This window comes from Amphiprion ocellaris, chromosome 2 (genome assembly GCF_022539595.1).
Source record: "Amphiprion ocellaris isolate individual 3 ecotype Okinawa chromosome 2, ASM2253959v1, whole genome shotgun sequence".
In the NCBI taxonomy this organism is placed as follows: Eukaryota; Metazoa; Chordata; class Actinopteri; family Pomacentridae; genus Amphiprion; species Amphiprion ocellaris.
This window is the reverse complement of record NC_072767.1, coordinates 7,747,781-7,769,005: the sequence shown is the minus strand read 5'-3', so window position 1 is coordinate 7,769,005 and position 21,225 is coordinate 7,747,781. Positions and strand designations below refer to the sequence as shown.

At 39.0% G+C, this 21,225-nt stretch overlaps 1 protein-coding gene across 36 annotated transcripts in view; it reads left to right on the top strand.

Annotated features, from left to right (window-relative positions):
* adgrl2a (adhesion G protein-coupled receptor L2a) overlaps window positions 1–21,225 on the top strand; it is a 149,833-nt gene that overhangs the window by 14,288 nt on the left and 114,320 nt on the right. For all 36 annotated transcript variants that reach the window (XM_055004635.1, XM_055004685.1, XM_035958357.2 and 33 more), the window contains exon 2: window positions 16,133–16,318. In XM_055004635.1, coding sequence (XP_054860610.1) covers window positions 16,243–16,318 — 76 coding nt within the window. In that variant the 5' untranslated portion in view covers window positions 16,133–16,242. The remainder of the gene's footprint in view (window positions 1–16,132; window positions 16,319–21,225) is intronic.

Below are 21,225 nucleotides of genomic sequence, written 5' to 3'. Positions count from 1 at the left end.
CCATTGTACAGTGGGAACCTATGGCACCTCGGTTATTAAAATTGGCAGGTGGAATGAGCCAATCTGGGCTTGTTTGCATCACAATCCTCCTCGCAGCGCTGATGTTATGCAAATGAGCTCCGTGGAGAAAGAAGAATTCTCGGCCCCAAAACTGTCCTCTCGCTTTCACAGCTGAAGGTGGGGAGAGGCCGAGGAGCACCGACACCAGGAAATTTAATGAGGAAAACTCAAAGCGGCTAAAATTACCTAATTTTCTCGTGTAGCTCGTGGAATTTCTGCAGGTTTTTTTTTTTTTTTTAGGGTTGGAAATATGTTTCATGTTATTGTGCAGCCGGGTGTGTAAAGCATTCAGATCTGAGCTGCAGCAAAAAAAAAAAAAAAAAAGCCTTTTAGACATTTTCTGTGTCTTTGAGGTGAAAAAAAGGAGGCCAATATACCTTCATCAGGTTTAACAAGCACCATTACCTGTCAGGGCAGCGCTGAGTGAAGATTTAGGGCTGTCAAGTGATTGCATTTAGGAAAGACTACACCCACTTCTTTTGTGTGAGCTTCCTGACGAGACACAGAGCTATACCTTGTTTTAGCTCCACGTACGCTGCTTCCCCCCATCTGACAAAGGCATTCATGCCATCTTTTAGATTGAAAATAGATACGGCAGCTCTGGGAAAGAAGCGGATGAAGTGGTGCGTCCACTCCACTGCTGGAATCGCTTGTACGGTTTCTTTTGCCGTGAGGAGTTTGTGTTGTTTTCTATTTTAGGGACAACTCTGATTGTGCCTTTATTTCATTCGTCCTTCCTCTCAGCCACAGGAAGGTTAAAAGCTGCAATTAGACGGCAAGAGCCAAGATTTTTTAAAGAATTAGCGCCCTTAAAACTGAACCGCTGCTTCCCGAGCTCGTGCACTTTCAGAGTTTTTACATAATTTCCAGAAAGAGGTACTTTTCTGATGCACATGTGGAGAAATTGCATTAGGGCTCCTCAGGATGAAGTGAATCCAGGTAAAAGCTTTTATTGGGGTTTTGTTGAATCACTGAGGAGCTGCAGCTCAAAAAAGCAAACATCTCGGATCTTGAGATGTTTTGCGAAATTGGCTGCATGATACGATATCAGGATCCGAGCCGAGCGTTTACGTCTTTAGTTCAAGGTGGAGTTAAAACGTTCCCCCATTTTTGAAAATATCTGCAGCTTCTGTTTGCCGGATGAATGGCCTCCATTTTAAATGCGTCATCTTCTCCGTTACCTTCTTCGTGTTTTGTGTTGCTGCCCACTTCCTTAAAAATTAATAATCCTGTTTAATAACGCCTCGTGATCACAGTGCATTATTGATGTGCAGCTCCTTAATAGAAGGACGGAGCAGCGTTTTTAACCGTTCTGCTGCTCGTTTTCAAAGCGGCTTGGCGGCGCACGTCCGAGAAAATGCAGCAGATTATTATAAAGCATCCACAAGGTCTCGACCGTTGGCCTGCAAACAAACATGCTGTTTTAGACACAAACAAAAGTCAGTCGCACAAACTCTGCAACCGGTCTGACCTCCGTTTCAATATTTGTTCACTGTAGTTCAAGCACAACCACATGAAGGGCTGCTGTTATACAAGAAATAACAGAAAATGTGCAACTTTTTTCTTTTTTTTCTTGATTTTACCGTTCAAATGTTTGGGATCACTTAGAAATGTCCATATTTTTGAAAGAAAGCATTTTTTTTTCAATGAAGATAACATTAAATGAATGATAAATCCAGTGTAGATATTATTAATGTAGTAAATGACTATTCTAGCTGGAAACAGCTGATTTTTAATGGAATATCTCCATAGAGGTACAGAGGAACATTTCCAGCAACCATCACTCCTGTGTTCTAATGCTACATTGTGTTAGCTAATGGTGTTGAAAGGCTCATTGATGATTAGAAAACCCTTGTGCAGTTATGTTAGCACATGAATAAAAGTGGGAGTTTTCATGGAAAACACAGAATGGTCTGGATGACCCCAAACTTTTGAACAGTAGTCTACATCGTTTGTTTTTTATTTTTTTGCACCAGTTGTGATGAGCTCATGATGGAACGCTGGAATTGAGAAGATGAGTGTCGGGGGAAAGTGTCTGGTCAGACTCACTTTATATAATCCCTGATTTGTTTTGACAAATTTGGCCAAAGCGAGGTGGATCGGGCAACAGATGTGTCTCCTCTGGTGTCCTGACTATCTGTATGCACACACTAATTGGATTGGTTTTGCAGACAGGGGAGGATGCGCTACATATTGCATGGGTTGTGTGTATTTCAAGGTGAATCATGCCGTGTCAAGGGCTTATTGGACTTGATTGGCAGGTACTATCGCCTTGAGATGCCCATATAATGACAGGGCTCCTGTTCCTGACCCGCCTATTTATCTAGCTGTATTAATGTCAGCCAATTAATTCCTAAGCGGAGTAACATTTGGCAAAGACACCGTTTAACAGCCCCGGCTGAATCGTTCTTATCTCGGCGGACCTGAAAGGAATAGTTTTGTGCTATCAGCGAGTGGAAATGACATTTTGAAATTTCATTTGAGATAATCCACTTCACTTCCCAGTAAAACATCAAAATTAGAACAAAAAAAATGTATGGAACCTGCATTAAAACTTTGTTGCCGCGGTGAATCAGCGGGCTATAATCCGTGTGGACAGACAGGTGTAGGTATCTTTCAGCACTAATGGGATTTTTGTTGCATTGCTAAGGTGATTATGAGGCCGTGGATTTAATATATATCCAGGCATCGAGCGCTCAGAGATACAGGTGAGCTCAGATAATGCGCAGGTGGAGAATCCTTGCCGATAAACGCACTTGAAATACATACTTGTGTATTTGGGGCTGATTCTCCTTTGTCTCTGCTGAAGTATCGACGTGCTGCAGTGTTCCAGGGTTTGGCTCATGATTGCTTTATTTAGTAGCCATATGTCCTGACCAGTGGGGAGTACTCTAATCGATTAATTGAGTGGCTCATAAAAATGATGAATGGCGCAAACACTAAGAGCAGCGAGCACGACGAGCAGCACGCTTCAGTCACACGCTCCGGTTCTGCTGCTGCGTTTTCTGTAATCATTCATTTAATCCAAACATTACCGTCAAAAACAATTGTTTTTATGTGCTCCGGGATGATGAGATGGCTTAGCTAATACCTGGAAATTAAAAGGAACCTTTAAAAACGTCTCTCCGCGAGGTATTAATAAGCTAAATAATGTGGCTTTTGGTCATTAAAGCACAGCCTCTTGCTTTCTTTTGTCCCCTCCTGCTCTTTCAAGCATCCACTGGCCGTTGTGCCCCCGCCGGCCGCCTCCTCCGCCCCCCGCCGTGCCGTCCTGTTGCGCAGCATGCGTGTTTGACCTGGTATTTCACTGGCTTAGCTCCTGTCGGGGTCAGGGTCTGCGTTCGGGGCACCAGCAGTCGCTCGGTGTTTGCTCGGGTGTCATTCAGCTCCTCGGGGCCGGCGCTGCTCTCAATCATTCCCCCAGCGGAGGAGTCGGCCGGATTCCTCCCTGCCCCATATCTGCCTCAGCGGGGCCCCGGACTCATCCCATCACCGGGGCCCAATCTCTCCACTCTGGAGTGCGCATTTTCTGATTTACGCTTGCAAATTGTACATCTTCAGCGGTGTCGAAGCAGGAACGCAATCGCTTTTGGGAAAATGTTTGGCTGAGTGCTCGTCCCCAGGTACTTCAGCTGCTTTCCCCTCAAAGTGGCCGGGAGAAGCGGAATAACAGGAGTCTTATAGTCTGTATGAATTCATGTATGAAGGATGCTGTAGAATGGAAACCAAATGTGTTTCCTGCATTCAACATGTGGTGGTCTGTTGGTTGAGATTTACATTTCACTGAGTCTCCGGCCCCATATTTCCCTTCCTTTGCATCCCTGTGATGTTCGGTGACAATTAACATCCCCGCTCTTTCTTGGGGTTTGTTGAAAGCTCAGGGGCTAATTCAAGGGTCAAGCAAGACTTGCATGCTGTCAGTCTTTCATTGTGTTGCGAGGCTTCCCTCCCCCCGCTCAGGTTCTTTATTCGGAGCCCCTCCTCCCTCCTTGGCTCCCCCGGACCTTGTTTCATAGAAAAAGGCCCCGGCTCTTCTTCTTGTTCTGTTCTGCCCTCTAAGAGCCAAACAGGGACAACCGGGAGCTTTGTCTAAGGAGCCTGACATTCTTTCACATCTGCCTCTTGTTTTCAGCCCCCCCCCCCACCTACCCCTCCAACTGCATTTAAATTTCAAACTGTCCTTTTCAAACCGCCCTCCTCCACCTCCCCCCTTCCTCCCGGTTATTAAGCCCCTTTTTCTTTTCCTTAAGAACTGCTCCTGCAATCCACTGTTTAGTTGTTTTTTTTTGCCACTTAGCTGTTGATTAGAAAGCGTTGTTGTGTTGTACGTCGGGCTCACATATGTCTGAGCCTCTGGGCCCACGCCCCTGTGGCTCCTCCATTTCTCAGAGTACTTAAACATCTGTCTGCAGTGACTTCATATTTAGCCGGAACAGCGCGACGCCTGTTGACATTTTAGTCAATCTGTGCTCAACAATCACAGCTCTCGGCCTCACGGTCGTGTGCCGGCTGGGTTACAAGCGGGTGTGTCTTCAACTTCCAGGTGCTCAGAACCCCTTCCTGAGATCGCCCCCGAGCGGAGGGCCATTGGAGAAAACAGTCGAGGTACGGTCGGCGGCAGCTTCCGTTGCAATGCGGAGGAGAGAGAAGAGAACCCCCAGCTGAGAGGGGAGACCTCGGCACGTTTAATGAGGAGAACGGCAGTCAGACGGTCTCTGCCTTTGGTGTCTCAGCATGTTAAACACTCGCAGCGTGAGACAAAATGTATTAAATTATAGGACTGTTATCATCGATTTACAGAACACCCATCCCCGTGTACGAGGGATCTACATTCTGCATTTTTTTTCGTGGCAGGGGGTCTCCACTGCCTTCAAGGCAAAGCTGTTTCAAGGCATCTCGTCTTTGTCTCCACGTTCCGACGCTGGAGGTCTGCCGAGCGTCTCGGCTCTTTTATTTTTACACTAAGCGATGATGACAGGGAAGTAAGAATAATCGTATTGATTCAGCGCCGTTATCTCCGGCTCTGGCTGGTAATAGTTTGTTTGCATAAGTAAACACCCAAAGCAACCAGAGAGACGTGATGAAGCACATGTTTTTAACTGGTTCTGGAAGCAATTAATAAAGTTTTCAGGTAGATTTTATTTGCAAAATGGAGGAATATTATACTACAAATTCTGGATGCAAACATAATTCCAACAGATAAGGAAAAATCTGTGCATTTAGAGGCGCTTTAATAATTCAGTTACAACTAAAATAAGGCGATGCAGCAGTTATTGGAATTACCAGACCTGTGATCCTCGTAAATGCCTTATTTAAGATGAGTTTCTCTTTAGTAGCAACTAAGATTTTTTCTGCACAAATGAAGCTTGATCATCAACAACCAAAGAGAAATGATGAAATTCAAGTTTTTAACCTGTTCTGGAAGCAATTAGTAAATTGTCAGGTAGATTTTACTTGCAAAATTCAGGATTAAAGTAGCAGAAAATCTAGTTTAACCAGTAAACTGAAAATCGGAGTGTTTACAAGCATTTTAATTATTCATTGCAAATTATCAGACGTGGACCATGCAAACACCTTTTTAAACTGACATTTTCAACTGTATTACTTTGTGCACATTGATAAAACAATTGATGATTACTCACATGGAGTCAAATATCTTTAGTCAGAGGTAACATTGCGTCTGTATGGATCAAAATCCTCGAGGTTTTTAGTGCCAACACCCACAAAAGGCAGACACACAATGAAATAAATGTTTTTAACCGGTTCTGGAAACATTTAATTGAGTATTCAGGTAGATTTTATTGGGAAAATTCAAGAATAAAATAGTCAGAGTTGGGTGCAGCCATTAATCCAACACTGAAGAGAAAATGTATGCATTTACAAGCACTTTAATAATTCAATTTCTAGAACTATCAGAACTGTGATCCATGTAAACACCTTACTTAAGCTGAGTTTTTAAAGTGTTGTGCTTTGTGCATATCGATATAATGATTGATCATTCACATGGGGTCTAATATAGCTCTCCTGAAGTGGATAAAACAGCCACAGCTATTATTTGGCTGCACAGAAGATCCTGGAGGCCTTTAGCTCGGGACACATCCGACAATCAGAGACACGAACAAACATTTTTAACCTACTTTTGACATAATAAAGTTTTCAAGTTTGTTTTATATGCAAAGTAGGAATATTATACTACAAACTCTACAAGAGTTTCTCAAGTGTAGTACTTGTATGTGTAATACTGACATGGGATCTAATGTCTTTAGTAAGAGGTAAGATTTTGTCTGCATGCATGGAAATCCTCGAGGCTGTTGGCTCAAACACCCAGAGCAACCAGAGAGACACGATGAAGTTCAAGTTTTCAACCTTTTCTGGAAGCAGTTATTAAACTTGTCGAGTGATTTTATTCGCAAAATTCAGGAATATTTTACTACAAGCTCAGGATGCAGCCATTAATTCCAACAGTGAAGAGAAAATCAGTGCTTTAATAATTCAGTTACTACCAAAAAAAAGGTAATACACCAATTATAAGAATCCTCAGACCTCTGAGCCATGTAAAATCCTTTTTAAACTGAGTTTTTCAATTTTGTGTGTCAACCAGTATCAATACAACGATTGAAAGTGATGCTAATCGTTCACGTAGGGTCTAATAGTTTATCACTCTTTAATGAACTTCTTGGGTATATTTTAGTTAAAAACTGTGGAATAAAATATCAGTTGATTTAGTTTCAAACATAAAAGAGAAAAAAATGAATAATTCAGCTGCAGCCAGAATACGGCGACGCACCAATCACTGTAATTAGGAGACACTTAGCGGGTTAGCTGACTGGCGTCACCAGCAGCTCCTGCCTTTGAAACGCCACTCGGCAGGTGTATCAGATAGTTGGAGTGTTTTGAATCCGTGCACGAACGGCCGAGGTCACCGAGTGAACCAGACGCAAAGTGGGAGCAGGTTTGATAAAGGGAGACAGGGCTGGAGGAGCTGGGGAAATAAAACTCATTTTTTAGACTGACAGTGATTTAATGTTACAACGAACACCTGGAGGGCCGGAGCCTGGGTGGATCTGCTCTCTGAAATGATCTTTAAACCAATTAACACTAAAGACGACGCTCAAGTCTCCTGTTAGATTCCTCTTTTCAGCTGGCATATAGGCCACCGCACAGCCTTCTTCACATTCATTTAGCTGCTGAACACCAAAGTAAACTTAGACGTGCACTTCTTTCTGGTAATCTGATGACATACTGACGCGTCGGCTTCATGTCTGCATGAAAATCCTGCTCGCTTTTCTATAAAAATTGCAACGGAAATCGTACTGCATTGGACCTAGTACTGTTTCTTGATCACTTTCAGCACTACATGAGTCTGAACTGCATCAACAGATAGAAATACACAAGAACTTTGAGCTGTGACGTGATTTGAAGACTTTTTTTCACATTTCAGGTACAAATAATGGTATAAAAAAACCTTTGTGATTCTCTTTGCTCTACAGTTTTACATCTGTTAAAACTGAAATGTCCATAAAAACAAAACTTTACAGATGTTCAGTTTGTTGCTTCCAGCTGTTGAGGAGTTTTTCCTCTGAGTTTATTAAATACCAGCAGCAGCTTGTGCCAGTAACATCATTAAATCCTGAGAATTATAAATTATCCTTGACATTAAGACAATATTAAATAAATAGTAATAACTTGTTTTTTTTACATATCAACCGTCTTTGTGTTGGAGCTCGATTGCAGCTGTTGGATTATAGATCTTTCTTCCTCACATTAGTTTGCACATTAGTTTCATTTTTTAAAAACCCTTAGATGCATGAGTGATTGGACCCTACATTCCTCCCTACATGGGTCAAAAATAACTCGTATACGAATCATTTTTGTCATTTTGGTTAATTGTATTAGTGTTTGTATTATATTTTGGTCCACCCAATAATGATTTCATGTTGTAAATATGTTTATTTTTCACTTCATGACATTTTTTGAACATTTTGATCATTGAAAAAGAAGAACATTACACAGAACAGTAATAGAAGAAGAATATCTTTCACACGAGAGTATATTACTTTATGCATGTCATGTCAGTGTAATGACTGAAATCATTCTTTGGAGCAGCTTGGAACTTGCAAATTCTGTTGACGATGCTGTTTAATATATATATATATATATATATATATATATATATATATATATATATATATATATATATATATATGTATATATCACTATTTGACACTTTGATTTATTTCTTTATTTTGCTTATTTCTATATATCTGTATATACACTACCATTCAAAAGTTTGGGGTCACTTAGAAATGTCCTTATTTTTGAAAGAAAAGCTTTTTTTTCCCCGGTGAAGATAAGATTAAATAAATGATAAATCCAGTCTAGACATTGTTAATGTGGTAAATGACTATTCTAACTGGAAACGGCTGATTTTTAATGGAATATCTCTATAGGGGTACAGAGGAACATTTCCAGCAACCATCACTCCTGTGTTCTAATGCTACATTGTGTTAGCTAATGGTGTTGAAAGACTCATTGATGATTAGAAAACCCCTGTGCAGTTATGTTAGCACATGGATAAAAGTGTGAGTTTTCATGGAAAATGTGAAATTGCCTGGGTGATCCCAAACTTGTGTGTGATATATATATATATATATATATATATATATATATATATTACATATATTATTATTTTCATTATTACTCCACCAATCAATGCGTTGGTTTGTCCTTCTGTCTGTCTTTCTGTCTGTCCGTCTGTCTGTTCCCAACATTACTCAAAAACGGACTAATGGATTTGGATGAAATTTTCAGGGAAAGTCAGAAATGACACAAGGACCACCTGATTTTGGCAGTGATGCAGCTTATAGTCTGGATCCACTGATTTGTTAAAGATTTGTTAAAGATTTCTGTATCATTGCCAGATAGCTGCACGGCGTCACTGTAACCATGACAACAAGTGAACGCTACATCAGCTGCCTGCTGACGATCACATGATTGTGATCCTACTACAAATCCACCACTGAGGACTTATCAGGACTTATCCATCAGAAATGATACAAGGAACAATTGATTAAATTGTGGGGGTGTTTCTGAGTCCCATCAATTCCTGCCGCCCGCTACATATTTAGGTCACGTGATTCAGTATCGGTACTTCACGTACACATGCATAACACACGCCTATGCTCAGCCCAAGGTCATTTTGTTTGTGGGTACATCTATATTAAATGGACACATTCTATGTTTCCGTGATTTCTGATTATCAGTAACTAATAAACAAATGCTGCATTTCTGACAATGCCATATCGGGGAATGAGCAGCCTTGGAGGAGGACTGCTCCCTCTGAGGGCTTATCTAGTTCTTACTGTTTCAGTCTGGAACAGGTGCTCACTGTATTTCACTGCCCGTTATACTGGGTATAATTGTGTTTGTGACAATTAAAAGTCTTGAATCTTCAAACTTCTAATTGATCTTAAGTCTCTCTTAAGGCCGGACAAAGCAGCAGCAGCTAAGACTTTGTGTGCACAGATGAAGATCCCTGAGACTATTAGCTCAGTATTGAGACAATCAGCTTAAGGTTTGGTTCCTGATCACTCTCCTGATAGGGAGCGACAGTTGGGGTTTTTGTTGAATTCTGCATCACGTTCGGTCCCTGTGATCAGCTTTCATTTGCGAAGCCACACGACTGCACATTATTCCATTGAAAGCGAGCGCACTGTGTTCTGCTCCTGTTAACCTCGTTTAAACGGCTCTGAAATTAGAGGTCTCAGGTGAGGCGTGGTGTCAGACCAGTTGAGCTGATTGTGGCGGCTTTAATTATGACTTTGCCGGCTAATGTGCAGCGTGTTTTCTCAGTGCTGAGTTATTGCGCCGTCTGAGAACGTAGAGGAACCAGATCAAAGGGCCTCCAGGCCGTGGACGTTCTCCAACTGTATCCCTCATTGTCTTTGCAGTTGAGTTTCCTTGTTAGTCGCCAGAGTGATGGATCACATTCAGTCCCCCGAATCTTAACTAACAACTGCAGTCTGCAGAAATAAAAAAGAAAACGGAATGTTGCTTTTGAATGTGCTAAAAAAAGAACAGTTTCTAATGGCGTCCTGTGTGCCTTGTTGCCTTGAGTGATGCCATACCTCATTTTTGTCGTATTGTCTCTCACTATTTCTTGTTTTATTTCAATTTTTTGTCATTCTCTGTCTCTTTTTTGTTGTTTTGTGGCATGTTTTTATGGTCTTGTGTCTTGTTTTGGGGATTTTATATCTCTTTTGTGCCATTTAGTGTCTTGTTTTTATGGTTTTGTGTGTCTTTTGTGTCAGTTTGTGTCTCATTTGTGGTTTTATGTCTCTTCTCTGCCATTTTGTGTCTTGTTTTTATGGTTTTGTGTCTCTTTTTGGTCAATTTATGTCTCGTTTTTGTGGTTTTCAGTCTCTTTTGTGCCATTTTGTGTCTTGTTTTTATCGTTTTGTGTCTCTTTTTTGTCGTTTTGTGTTGTGTTTTTATGGTTTCATGTATCTTTTTTGTTCTTTTATGTCTTTTTTTGTGGTTTTACATCTCTTTTGTCTCATTTTGTGTCTTGTTTTTATGGTTTTGTGTCTCTTTTTTGTTGTTTTGTGTTGTGTTTTTGTGGTTTCGTGTCTCTTTTTTGTTGTTTTGTGCCTTGTTTTTGTGGTTTTACATCTCTTTTGTGTCATTTTATGTCTCGATTTTGTGGTTTTACATCTCTTTTGTGCCATTTTGTGCCTTGTTTTAGGGTGTTACATCTCTATTGTGTCATTTTGTGTCTTGTTTTTCTGGTTTTGTCTCATTTTTGTCATGTTGTGTCTCAGTTTTTGTTATTTTCTGTCAGTATTTTGTCATATTGTGTCTTGTTTTGTGGTTTTCTGTCTCTTTTGTGTTGTTTTGTGTGTCATTTTTCTTGCTGATGTTGTTTCATGTCTTTTTGGAAAGTTCAGCCTATTTTTTACTGTTTTGTGTCCCAGTTTTTGTTGTTTTAATTTTTGTCATTTGGTATCTTGTTTGTGGGGTTTTATGTCTCTTTTGTGTCATTTTGTGTCTCATTTTTTGTCATATTGTCTCAGTTGTTATTTTTTTCACAGTTTTTTGTCATTTTGTGTCTTGTTTTTGTGATTTTGTGTCTCTTTTGTGTTGTTTTGTGTCTCATGTTCTTGCTAATGTTTCATGTCCCTCTGGAACAGTTTAATCTCTGTTTTTGTCATTTTGTGTCTCGCTATTTGTTGTTTTGTTTCAATTTTGTGGTTTTATGTCTCTTTTGTGTCATGTCTATGCAATTTTGTGTCTTGTTTTTGTGGTTTTATGTCTCTTTTGTGTCATTTTGTGTCTCATTTTTCTCGCTAATGTTGTTTCATGTCCCTTTGGAACAGTAAGGAAACTTCCTTTCTGTTCTTTGTGTCTCGTTTTTGTTGTCTCTCACTATTGTCTTATTTCAATTTTTTTGTCATTTTGTGTCTTGTTTTTGTGGTTTTATGTCCCTTTTGCGTCATTTTGTGTCCCACTTTTCTTTTCTGTCACGTTTTTGTCATAAACTAACAATTGCAGTCTGCAGACACACGAGAAAGAGAGAGAGAGAGAAAAAAGAAAAACAAAATGTTGTTTTTGAATGTGCTAAAAAAGAAGGCAGAGTTTCTAATGGGGTCCTGTGTGCCTTGTTGCCGGAGTGATGCCTTATCTGCTGGTGAATGTGCTAATGGCTGATGGGAGTGAGCCTGGCAGAGTAAACACACAGACAAAAGGGAGCCGTTAGAAGTGTGAGACGCATGCCTGGGCGTGCAGGTAGGCATTAGGTTTCACCCTGCACTGCACCGCTCCACGCCGCATCCATGACAGGGAGGAGGCCTTCTGCTTCTGTAGCCGAAGAGAGCGAAAACAAACACTCAGGTATGAGTGAGGGGGGGGGGGGGGGAGGGAGGAGGTGGACAGATGTAAGGAGGAGGGGGAGGAGGAGGAGGAGGAGGAGGGGGAGAGTGGAAGAGGGGGAGGGGAGGAGGAGGAGGGGAGAGGAGGAGGAGAGGAAGGTGGACAGATGTAAGGAGGAGGAAGAGGAAGGGGAGGAGGGGGAGGAGGAGGGGGGGGAGGAGGAGGGGGGGAGGAGGTGGAGGAGGAGGTGGAGGAGGAGGGGGAGGAGGCCGTGGACAGATGTAAGGAGGAGGAAGAGGAAGGGGAGGAGGGGGAGGAGGAGGGGGGGAGGAGGAGGAGGAGGAGGGGGAGGAGGAGGAGGAGGAGGAGGAGGAGGAGGGGGAGGAGGAGGGGGAGGAGGAGGAGGGGGAGGAGGTGGACAGACGTAAGGAGGAGGGGGAGGAGGTGGACAGACGTAAGGAGGAGGGGGAGGAGGAGGAGGAGGTGGACAGACGTAAGGAGGAGGGGGAGGAGGAGGAGGAGGAGGAGGGGGAGGAGGAGGTGGAGGTGGACAGATGTAAGGAGGAGGGGGAGGAGGAGGAGGAGGAGGAGGAGGGGGAGGAGGAGGGGGAGGAGGAGGAGGGGGAGGAGGAGGAGGCCGTGGACAGATGTAAGGAGGAGGAAGAGGAAGGGGAGGAGGGGGAGGAGGGGGGAGGTGAGCTGGTTTGTGGTCGGTCACAACACTGAGAAGTGACCATTTGCTTGCCAGAGTTTGTTTGTTTGTTTGTTTGTTTGTTTGTTTGGCGGAGCTCGGGGGTGGAAGAGTCACTAAATAAAAGCTGAGAGGATTCCAGCGGTGTGTCTGGTGAAAGATGTCGTCTAGTAAAACTTTCTAGAAGCAACCTGATGCTGAAATCAGCGCTTAAGCAAACATTGATGAGTCACGTGTTAAAGAGGAGAATGCAAGCAGGCTGAAGGAGGATTGTTCACTGACTTCACTGTAACAGCATTTACTGTAGAGTTACAGGGTTCTGCTTTATTACAGCTGTCATTTAGTTAAACACCTCTACAGAATTACAGTAATCTGTAGTAGAATACTGGAACACTTCAATAATATACCAGATTCATATTATATAGAACAATAACTATTACTGTCCTTTTGTGTCGTTGTTTCATGTCCCTTTGGAACACTTTTGTGTCCTTTCTGTTGGTTTGTGTTTCATTTTTGTTATTTTCTTTCATTTTTTTGTCATTTTGTGTCTTGTTTTTGTGGTTTTCTGACTCTTTTGTGTTGTTTGTGTCTTTTTTTCTTTTGTGTCTCACTTTTCACGTCTGTTTGGAACAGTTTTTTTCTCCTTTCTGTTGTTTTGTGTGTCATTTTTGTTGTATTGTGTCTGTTTTGTTATTTTCTGTCAGTATTTTTGTCATTTTGTGTCTTTTTCTCATTGTTTTATGTTTATTTTGTGTCATTTTGTGTCAGTGTTTTTTGCTAATGTTGCTTCTTTCTGGAACAGTTTAGTCTCTTTTATGTTGTTTGTATCTCATTTTTGTAATATTGTGTCTCAGTTTGTTACTTTCTGTCAGTGTGTGTTCATTTTGTGTCTTGTGTTTGTGGTTTCTTGTCTCTTTTGTGTTGTTTTGTGTCTCATTTTTCATTTGCTTGTCTTTTCTCTTGTTTTGTCTCTATTTTTGTTGTATTGTGTCTCACTATTTCTTCTTTTGTTTCAATATTTTGTGGTTTTAAGTCTCTTTTGTGTCGTTTTGTGTCTCATTTTTCTTGTTCATATTGTTTCATGTCCCTTTAGGACAGTTTAGTCTCCTTTCTGTCATTAATTTTTGTCGTATTGTGTCTCAGTTGTTGTTATTTTCTGTCAGTATTTTGTCATTTTGTGTCTCATTTTTCTGGTTTTGTTTCTCTTTTGTGTTGTTTTGTATCTCATTTTTCTTGCTAATGTTTTATGTTTTCTACATTGTTTTGTGTCCTTTTTTGCTGTTTTGTGTTTCTTTTGTGTCATTTTGTGTCTCATTTTTCATTTGCTTCTCCTTTCTGTTGTTTGTGTCTCATTTTTGGTTGTTTTGTGTCTGGTGTGTGTTGTTTTGTGTCTGTTTTCTGTCATTTTGTGTCTTTTGTTTGGTCTCGCTTGTGATGTTTTATATCTTTTTGGAACAGTTTGGTCTCTTTTCTGTTGTTCTGTATTTTGTTTTTGTCATTTTGTGTCTCATTTTGTCTAGTTTATGTCAATTTTCATTTTTTTCCATTTTACATTTGTCTTTTGCATCTTGCGTAATAGTTTTGTCTCCTTCCTGTTTTCTGACTTGTGTTTGTCGTGTATCTTTTCTTTGTTTCTCTTTAATTATTTCTCTAATGATTTGCTGTTTTGTGTTTCATTGATGTAGTTTCGTGTCTTAGTTTTCTCTTATTTTTGTTGCTTCATATGTCTTTACAAAAGTTGTGTCTCCTTTCCTTTGTCATGCTGCATCTTAATTTTTGTGTGTGTTTCATACGTATTGCTTTGTGTCTCATTTTGCTTTTGTGTCTCACTGATGTTGTTTCATGTCTTTTTGGAACAGTTTCGTCTCCTCCCTGTTGTTTTGTGTCTCATTTGTGTCATGATGTGTCTCACTTGTGTCATTTTGCCTAATTTTTTTGTCGTTTCGTGTCCCATTTGTGTCATTTTGAGTCTAATTTTTGTTGTATTGTGTAATTTTTAAGCTCAGTTCATTGTCAGTTAACAGCCTGCTGTTAACAGTTATTGTTGCTTTTGGCTTCAAAAAAGCATCAGAATTTATAGTTTTTAACTGTATTTTTGCTGCTATAAAACTTTGGTTCCGTTTACTCTATTATCATGGATAATTCTAGTTTTTAATGTTGCTTTTACCACTTTTTTTTTAAGTTTACTGTCCGTCAGTTCTTCATGCGGGTCTTAAATTCTGAGCCGGTTTGGAATTTTCTCTCAAATGGAAGCTTTTTGTCGCACAACTGAGGGAATTTTCTGAAATGACGAGTCTGAAGTTGCTGCTGGTTGATCAGCGTCATTTTAAAATCCCTGCTGAGGTGTCACTTTGTGAAAAACACAACATTTTAACGACTTGAAAAATGCCCCAAAGGTATAAATATGCTGTTTGAGGCATGTAGAGAATATCTGATGAGTCTGACTCATCATTTTGCCTCATTTTTTGTCGTTTTGTGTCCCATTTGTGCCATTTTGAGTCAGATTTTTGTTGCATTGTGTCAATTTTAAGCTCAGTTCACAGTGTCAGTTTTTTGTGTCTCATTTTTGTCATGCTGTGTCTCAGTTTTTGTTATTTTCTGTCAGTATTTTGTCATTTTGTGTCTTACTTTTCTGGTTTTGTGTCTCTTTTGTGTTGGTTTGTGTCTTATTTTTCTTGCAAATTTTGTTTCATGTCTTTTTGGAACAGGTTTGTCTAATTTGTCTCAGTTTTTGTTATTTTCTGTCAGTTTTTTGTCGTTTTGTGTCTTGTTTTTGTGGTTTCATGTCTCCTTTGTGTCGTTTTGTGTTAATTTTTGTCGTATTGCGTGTCATTGTTTCTTGATTTTTAAAATTTTTTGTGGTTTTATGTCTCTTGTGCCATTTTGTGCCTTGTTTTTATGGTTTTGCATCTTTTTTGTGTTGATTTGTGTCTCATTTTTCTTGCTAATTTCGTTTCATGTCTTTTCGGAACAGTTTTTTCTAATTTGTGTTGTTTTGTGTCTCTTTTGTGTTGTTTTGCGTCTCATTTTTCATTTCCTTCTCTTTTCTGTTGTTTTGTCTCGTATTTTGTCTCACTATTTGTCGTTTAGTTTCAGTTTTTTCCTTGTTTTACGTCTCTTTTGTGTGATTTTAAAAATGTCCCAAAGGTATAAATGTGCTGTTTGAGAGTGTGTGATGAGTTTTGTCCTCGTCGTCGGGTGTCTCCTCATGTTGGACACCAGCCCCACCCTGCTGCCCCTCCCCACCACTGAAATGGTTAGCATTGAGCTGCCATTAAGGGATTTCCCTCCTCAGGATTATTGACCTTCTGGGCTTATTTTCACGGCCTGCGTGGGTTTGGTGGCGTTTCACGGCTTAGGGTTTGTCACATTTCTGCAGTGGAATGTAAATGCAGCATCAAGTGCCTTGTGACACGAGTCTTTCGGGGTGAATTCCTCTGTGAAATCGCAGCTCACGTATGGAATAAATTTCACAGTCTTTCTCTCTCTCTCTTTTTTTTTTTTGCTCCACAGGTGAGAGGATCAATGATGAGCATCTCTGAGACCAATTGGTTTGGACTTTTCTAATCAGAAGCCGTTAATCACGACACAACAGCCGACCACCACCATCACCGCCAGGCGCCATGGCATGTTCCCTGTGGAAACTACAAACCTTCTGCTGGTTCCTCCTCGCTCTGGCCCAAGTCCACTCCACAGAGGGTGAGTACATCCCAGACACTCGTCTTTGTTTGCGCTAAAAACAGATTTTGCTTCCACGCCAGCATCTTTGCAATTATTGTTTTTTTTGGTGCCAGATTCTTATTATTTTTGTTGTTGTTGTTGTTGTTGTTGTTGTTGTTGCACGGTTAACTGGATTTACAATAAAGTTGCAGTATTTCATTTTATTACAGCTGTAATTTAGTTAAACGGTTCTGGATATTAATTACAGTAATCTGTAGTAGAATACTGGAACACGACTTTTCAATAATATACTGGATTCATATTATATACAACAGTAGCTATTACTTTCGTTTTGTGTCTCATTTTCGTTTGTGTCATTTTGTGTCTTATTCTTAATGGTTTCTTTTGTCTTTTTGGAACAGTTTTGTGTCTTCTGTTATTTTGTGTTTCATATTGGTCATATTGTGCTCAGTTTTTGTTATATCGGGACAGTTTTTGTCATTTTGTGTCTTGTTTTTGTGGCTTTGTGTCTCCTTTGTGTCGTTTTGTATCTCATTTTTTATTTGCATCTCCTTTCTGTTGTTTTGTCTCAATTTTTGTCGTATTGTGCCTCACCATTTCTTGTTTTATTTCAATTTTTTGTGGTTTTATGTCTCTATTTTGTGTCATTTTGTCTCATTTTTCTTGCTTACATTGTTTCATGCCCAGTTTTGACAGTTGAATCTCCCTTCTGTTGTTTTGTGTCTCATTTTTGTCGTATTGTGTCTCAGTATTTTGTCATTCTGTGTCTTCTTTTTCAGTTTTTGTGTCTCTTTTGTGTCATTTTGTATCTCATTTCCCTTGCTAATGTTGTTTCATGTCCTTTTGGAACAGTGTTGTCCAATTTGTGTTGTTTTCTACGTTGTTTTGTGTCCTTTTTTGCTGTTTCGTGTTTCTTATGTGTTGTTCTGTGTCTCATTTTTGGTCGTTTTGTGTCCTATTTGTGTCGTTTTGCAATTCTTTTTTTTTTCAGCGCCAGATTCTTACTGTTTTTTGTTTTTTGTTGTTGTTGTTGCTATTGTCTTATTTAGGAGTGTACCATTAGCAGTGAAATAGTGACTCAAACCAAATGTGCTCCTCTGAGTGTCGGCGCCGCTTGTTGCGAGTAATGCAGCTCAGCTTGGAGGACGCTGGGCGCAGGCGGATGGGGGATAATCTTGAGTGGTTTCATTAGTTGGTAAATTGTGATTTGTCTGAGATTTTCTGCTTGAAAGCGTCAAGTTGTTCCCAGTGGCATCGGGGCTGGATCCATTTGTAAATTCCCTGCTAAAATGTTCCGTCTCGTGGCAGATTTCACGCCGCAAAAAAAAAAAAGAAAGAAAAAATATAAAGCCTGAATGTGTTTTAATCACACTGCATTTAGATCAGATTAAATCACTCTCAGCTGTAGCATAATTACGAGATTTATGCGTCTAAGCCACATCACACAAACTGTATCCTGTTCATATTAGTGTTTAATCAGACTAGAGGTGCATTAGTTGATATGTTTGATGACTGGATTTAGAATACACTAAAGCTGGCGTCGTTTTTGCTGCAACATAAGAGCAGATTTGGTTTACTGGTGCCAGTCGCTGAAGATCCGGCCAAACGTTCTCTGTACCTGCTTTATTAGCTTTTATTTTAAGACAAATCATTAATGTGAGACGGATGATGGTTTCTCAGGATGCTTAATTTACGCCGTGGCAAATCACACTGGCACGATATGTGAAACTGCATGTGGTTTGTGTGATCTTTCATACGAGAAATAAGAAATGTGAAGACGGAAATCTGTATGGATTCGAGGAAAACAGTCACAGAAATGACTTAAAAGTGGCTGCAAGTAATGAAATGTTTGCCAGAAATGTCAGCATTTTGATAAAACGTGTTGAAACTTGTGTATGTATAAACTGTAAAAACTAATTTAGGGGAACTGTTCCTACCATATATTAAATACAAGATGAAAAGAAAAGAATCTAATGTATTGGTTTAGATAAAGCTTTGCAAGTTGCAGATATTATTTTAATGGGTTGTGTTGACATAATAGTGCTTCAATGTAATCCATGACAATGAATTGCAGTTCAGCATCAACCCAGAAATGCAAAAGCAGCAGTAAAGTACATTATTTACAGTATAATCCATACAGTATGATACAGTATAAATAGTATAAAGGTTGATAATTACATTTACTCAATATTGTGGGTAATTTAAACTCAAATGTCTGCATTATTTGACTTGAAACTGCATTCAGATTGAGGTAATTTCATAAAATTGGCTTCAAAATTTCATTTTTCTTCCCCTTAAGGTGAAAATTTCAAGTCGCTTCCTCTACTTGAGCTTCAACTACATTGAAACAACTTTGTTTTTTTATAATCATACAGCTACCAATGTACATGAAAATACAACAAAATACTTGAAATCACAATCTATTTAAAAATATAAATATTAAAAAAAATTAGTTAAATAAAAAAAGGTCATAACAAAATTACAAAAATAAAATTATAAATAAAATAATAAAATAAAATAATAATAATTCAAAAATAAAATAATGAATGTAGAATTTATTACTTTATTATCAACGTACTTGAAAATGCAACAAAATTTTGTTGGTAATGTAGTGGTCAAATAACAAAAAGAAAATTATAAATAAAATTACAGAATTCAATAATAACAAATAATACATAAATAAAATAATAAATGATTTACTACTTTATTATCAATGTACATGAAAATGCAAACAAAATTTTGTTGGCAATGTAGAGGTCACTGGAAATCCCAATAAACACACACACACACACACACACACACACACACACACACACACACACACACACACACACACACACACACATATATATATTTAAAAAATAAATAAATAAGTAAAATATTAATTTTCATGAGTTCTCATCTTAAAATGTGTGTTTATGCAACCAATTATTGACTAAGTGGTAAAGTGGTTGAGCATAATTGAATTAGAAGTTGTCATAACTGAAAAAGATTGATGTAAGCTGCTAAACTAAGCCTATTTAAGGGTCAGGAAGTGTCGCTACAAACCCGTCTGTGCTCTCTGGTGTTTGCTTGGTGCTCCAGGATAGTTTTAAGTGGCAGTGAGGGATGAGACGGGGTTAAGTTTGTGTGTTTTTTAGAGTCCATGGCTTCATGTAGGCGACACACAGGCAGAATAAACCCTCCTCTGGCAAACACAGTGAGTAAGCAGCAGCGGCGTTACGTGAGGAAACTTCTGCTCTAAATGAGGCCAAACACAGCCAGAAGGAATTTATTATTCTGACGTTTGTCATTCACCTTTCCCTCCTCGGATCCTCCTCCCCCTCCCTGAGATCAGCCGAGAAACAGTTCATTACAAACGATATCCCCAAGTAAGCATGCTTCATTAAACTGCGTCTAGCCCTAATATCTTTTTAATGCATTTTTATAATTGAATTAAATGGGTTAGTGGAATGCTGTAAATAGTTTCAAGTTTTTCTGCGTCTGAAGGAAGAAACTGTGGCTGTGATGGATCGTGTTGCTCCCTGACCTCAGACTTCACATTTGTCCACCGGTGTGTCTTTGTTAGTCGCTGCATGTTCAAGGCTCTCCTTATTTAATGCAAAAAATAAAAAAGAAAAAAAATCAACGTATATATCAGCAACCAGGCTGTGCAAACATCTCCCTTCCAGTACAGTCAATCTGTCATTCTGTTACTGCAACAATTATGATAAAGATTTCATTAGAATGCAGATGGTTTCATGTATATTTTGAATAAAAATCTTGGAAGAAAAGCACTGCAGCTCAGGAGACTCGCTGAGATGACTGGCGATGATATGAGACCAAATATCTTGTGGGATTTTGGTTGTGATGTACAGTTTGAAAGGATCTGCAGCCTCGGTTTCATTAAAGAGACATAAAGTGACGTCTTCATAATTCATTAAGGTGCTTGTATGAATCCCTCCGTGGCTCTGAAGGTAGAAGAAAAAAGAACTGAACAACAATATTTTGTCCCTCGACGCATTAATTTTGACTCCTGTTTCCTAAATAAAGCAGATTTTTCCTTTGAACCTCGATGTACAGACGAGCAGGTTGATAGTGTGCATTAATATTCACAGGGCTGGATGTGTGTTGATGGTGATCACAGTAATAGTGTTTACATTCCCTCATTTAGTTTGTGATTCAGAGCGGAGATGTTCTGAAGAGCAGCAGCGGCAGCAGCAGAGTTACGTCTAAGTAACTTTTAATGTCTGACGAGGAGGTCTGGTAGATATTGACAGAAAATGAGAAAATGATTCTTTGACTTTCTTAATGTCCTCTTTGCTCCAGCATCAGAAAAAAATGTGGCGCTTTTATTACAGCTTTTATAAACTATGAGGCCTTTTCCACACACTGTAAAAATCATTTTTTAAAACAGTTTTTAACTGGAATCTTTTGAATAATTTACTGTCATTTCATGGAGTTTGCCTGTTTAGTTAAATTACAGATAATTACTTGTAAAATCGCATGAACATAAAAATAATTTGCTTTTTACATTATTAAAAAATGTATTTATTTACAAATATAATGTGCATATATAATGTTTAAAAATATATAGTGTTATAAAAATATTGTTCACATCAGAAATAAATATTTAAATTTAAAAAAAAATATTTCTTCACTGTAAAATTACACATTTTACAATATTTAAATCAATATAAATGTAAATAAAATTATTTTTACAGATATTTGCTGTTTTTTCAAAAGCGAATCTGTATATAAACAAATAAAAAGTGATATTTAAAGAAAAAGTATAATGTTATAAAAAATATTTTAATGTTTTTAAAATTTAGCATTTTACAACTTTTGACTGTAAAATTACACATTTTTTTGCTGTATTCAAATCAATAAAAAATTAAATAAAATGATTTTTTACAGAGATTTGCATTTTTTCCCCCAAAAGAAAA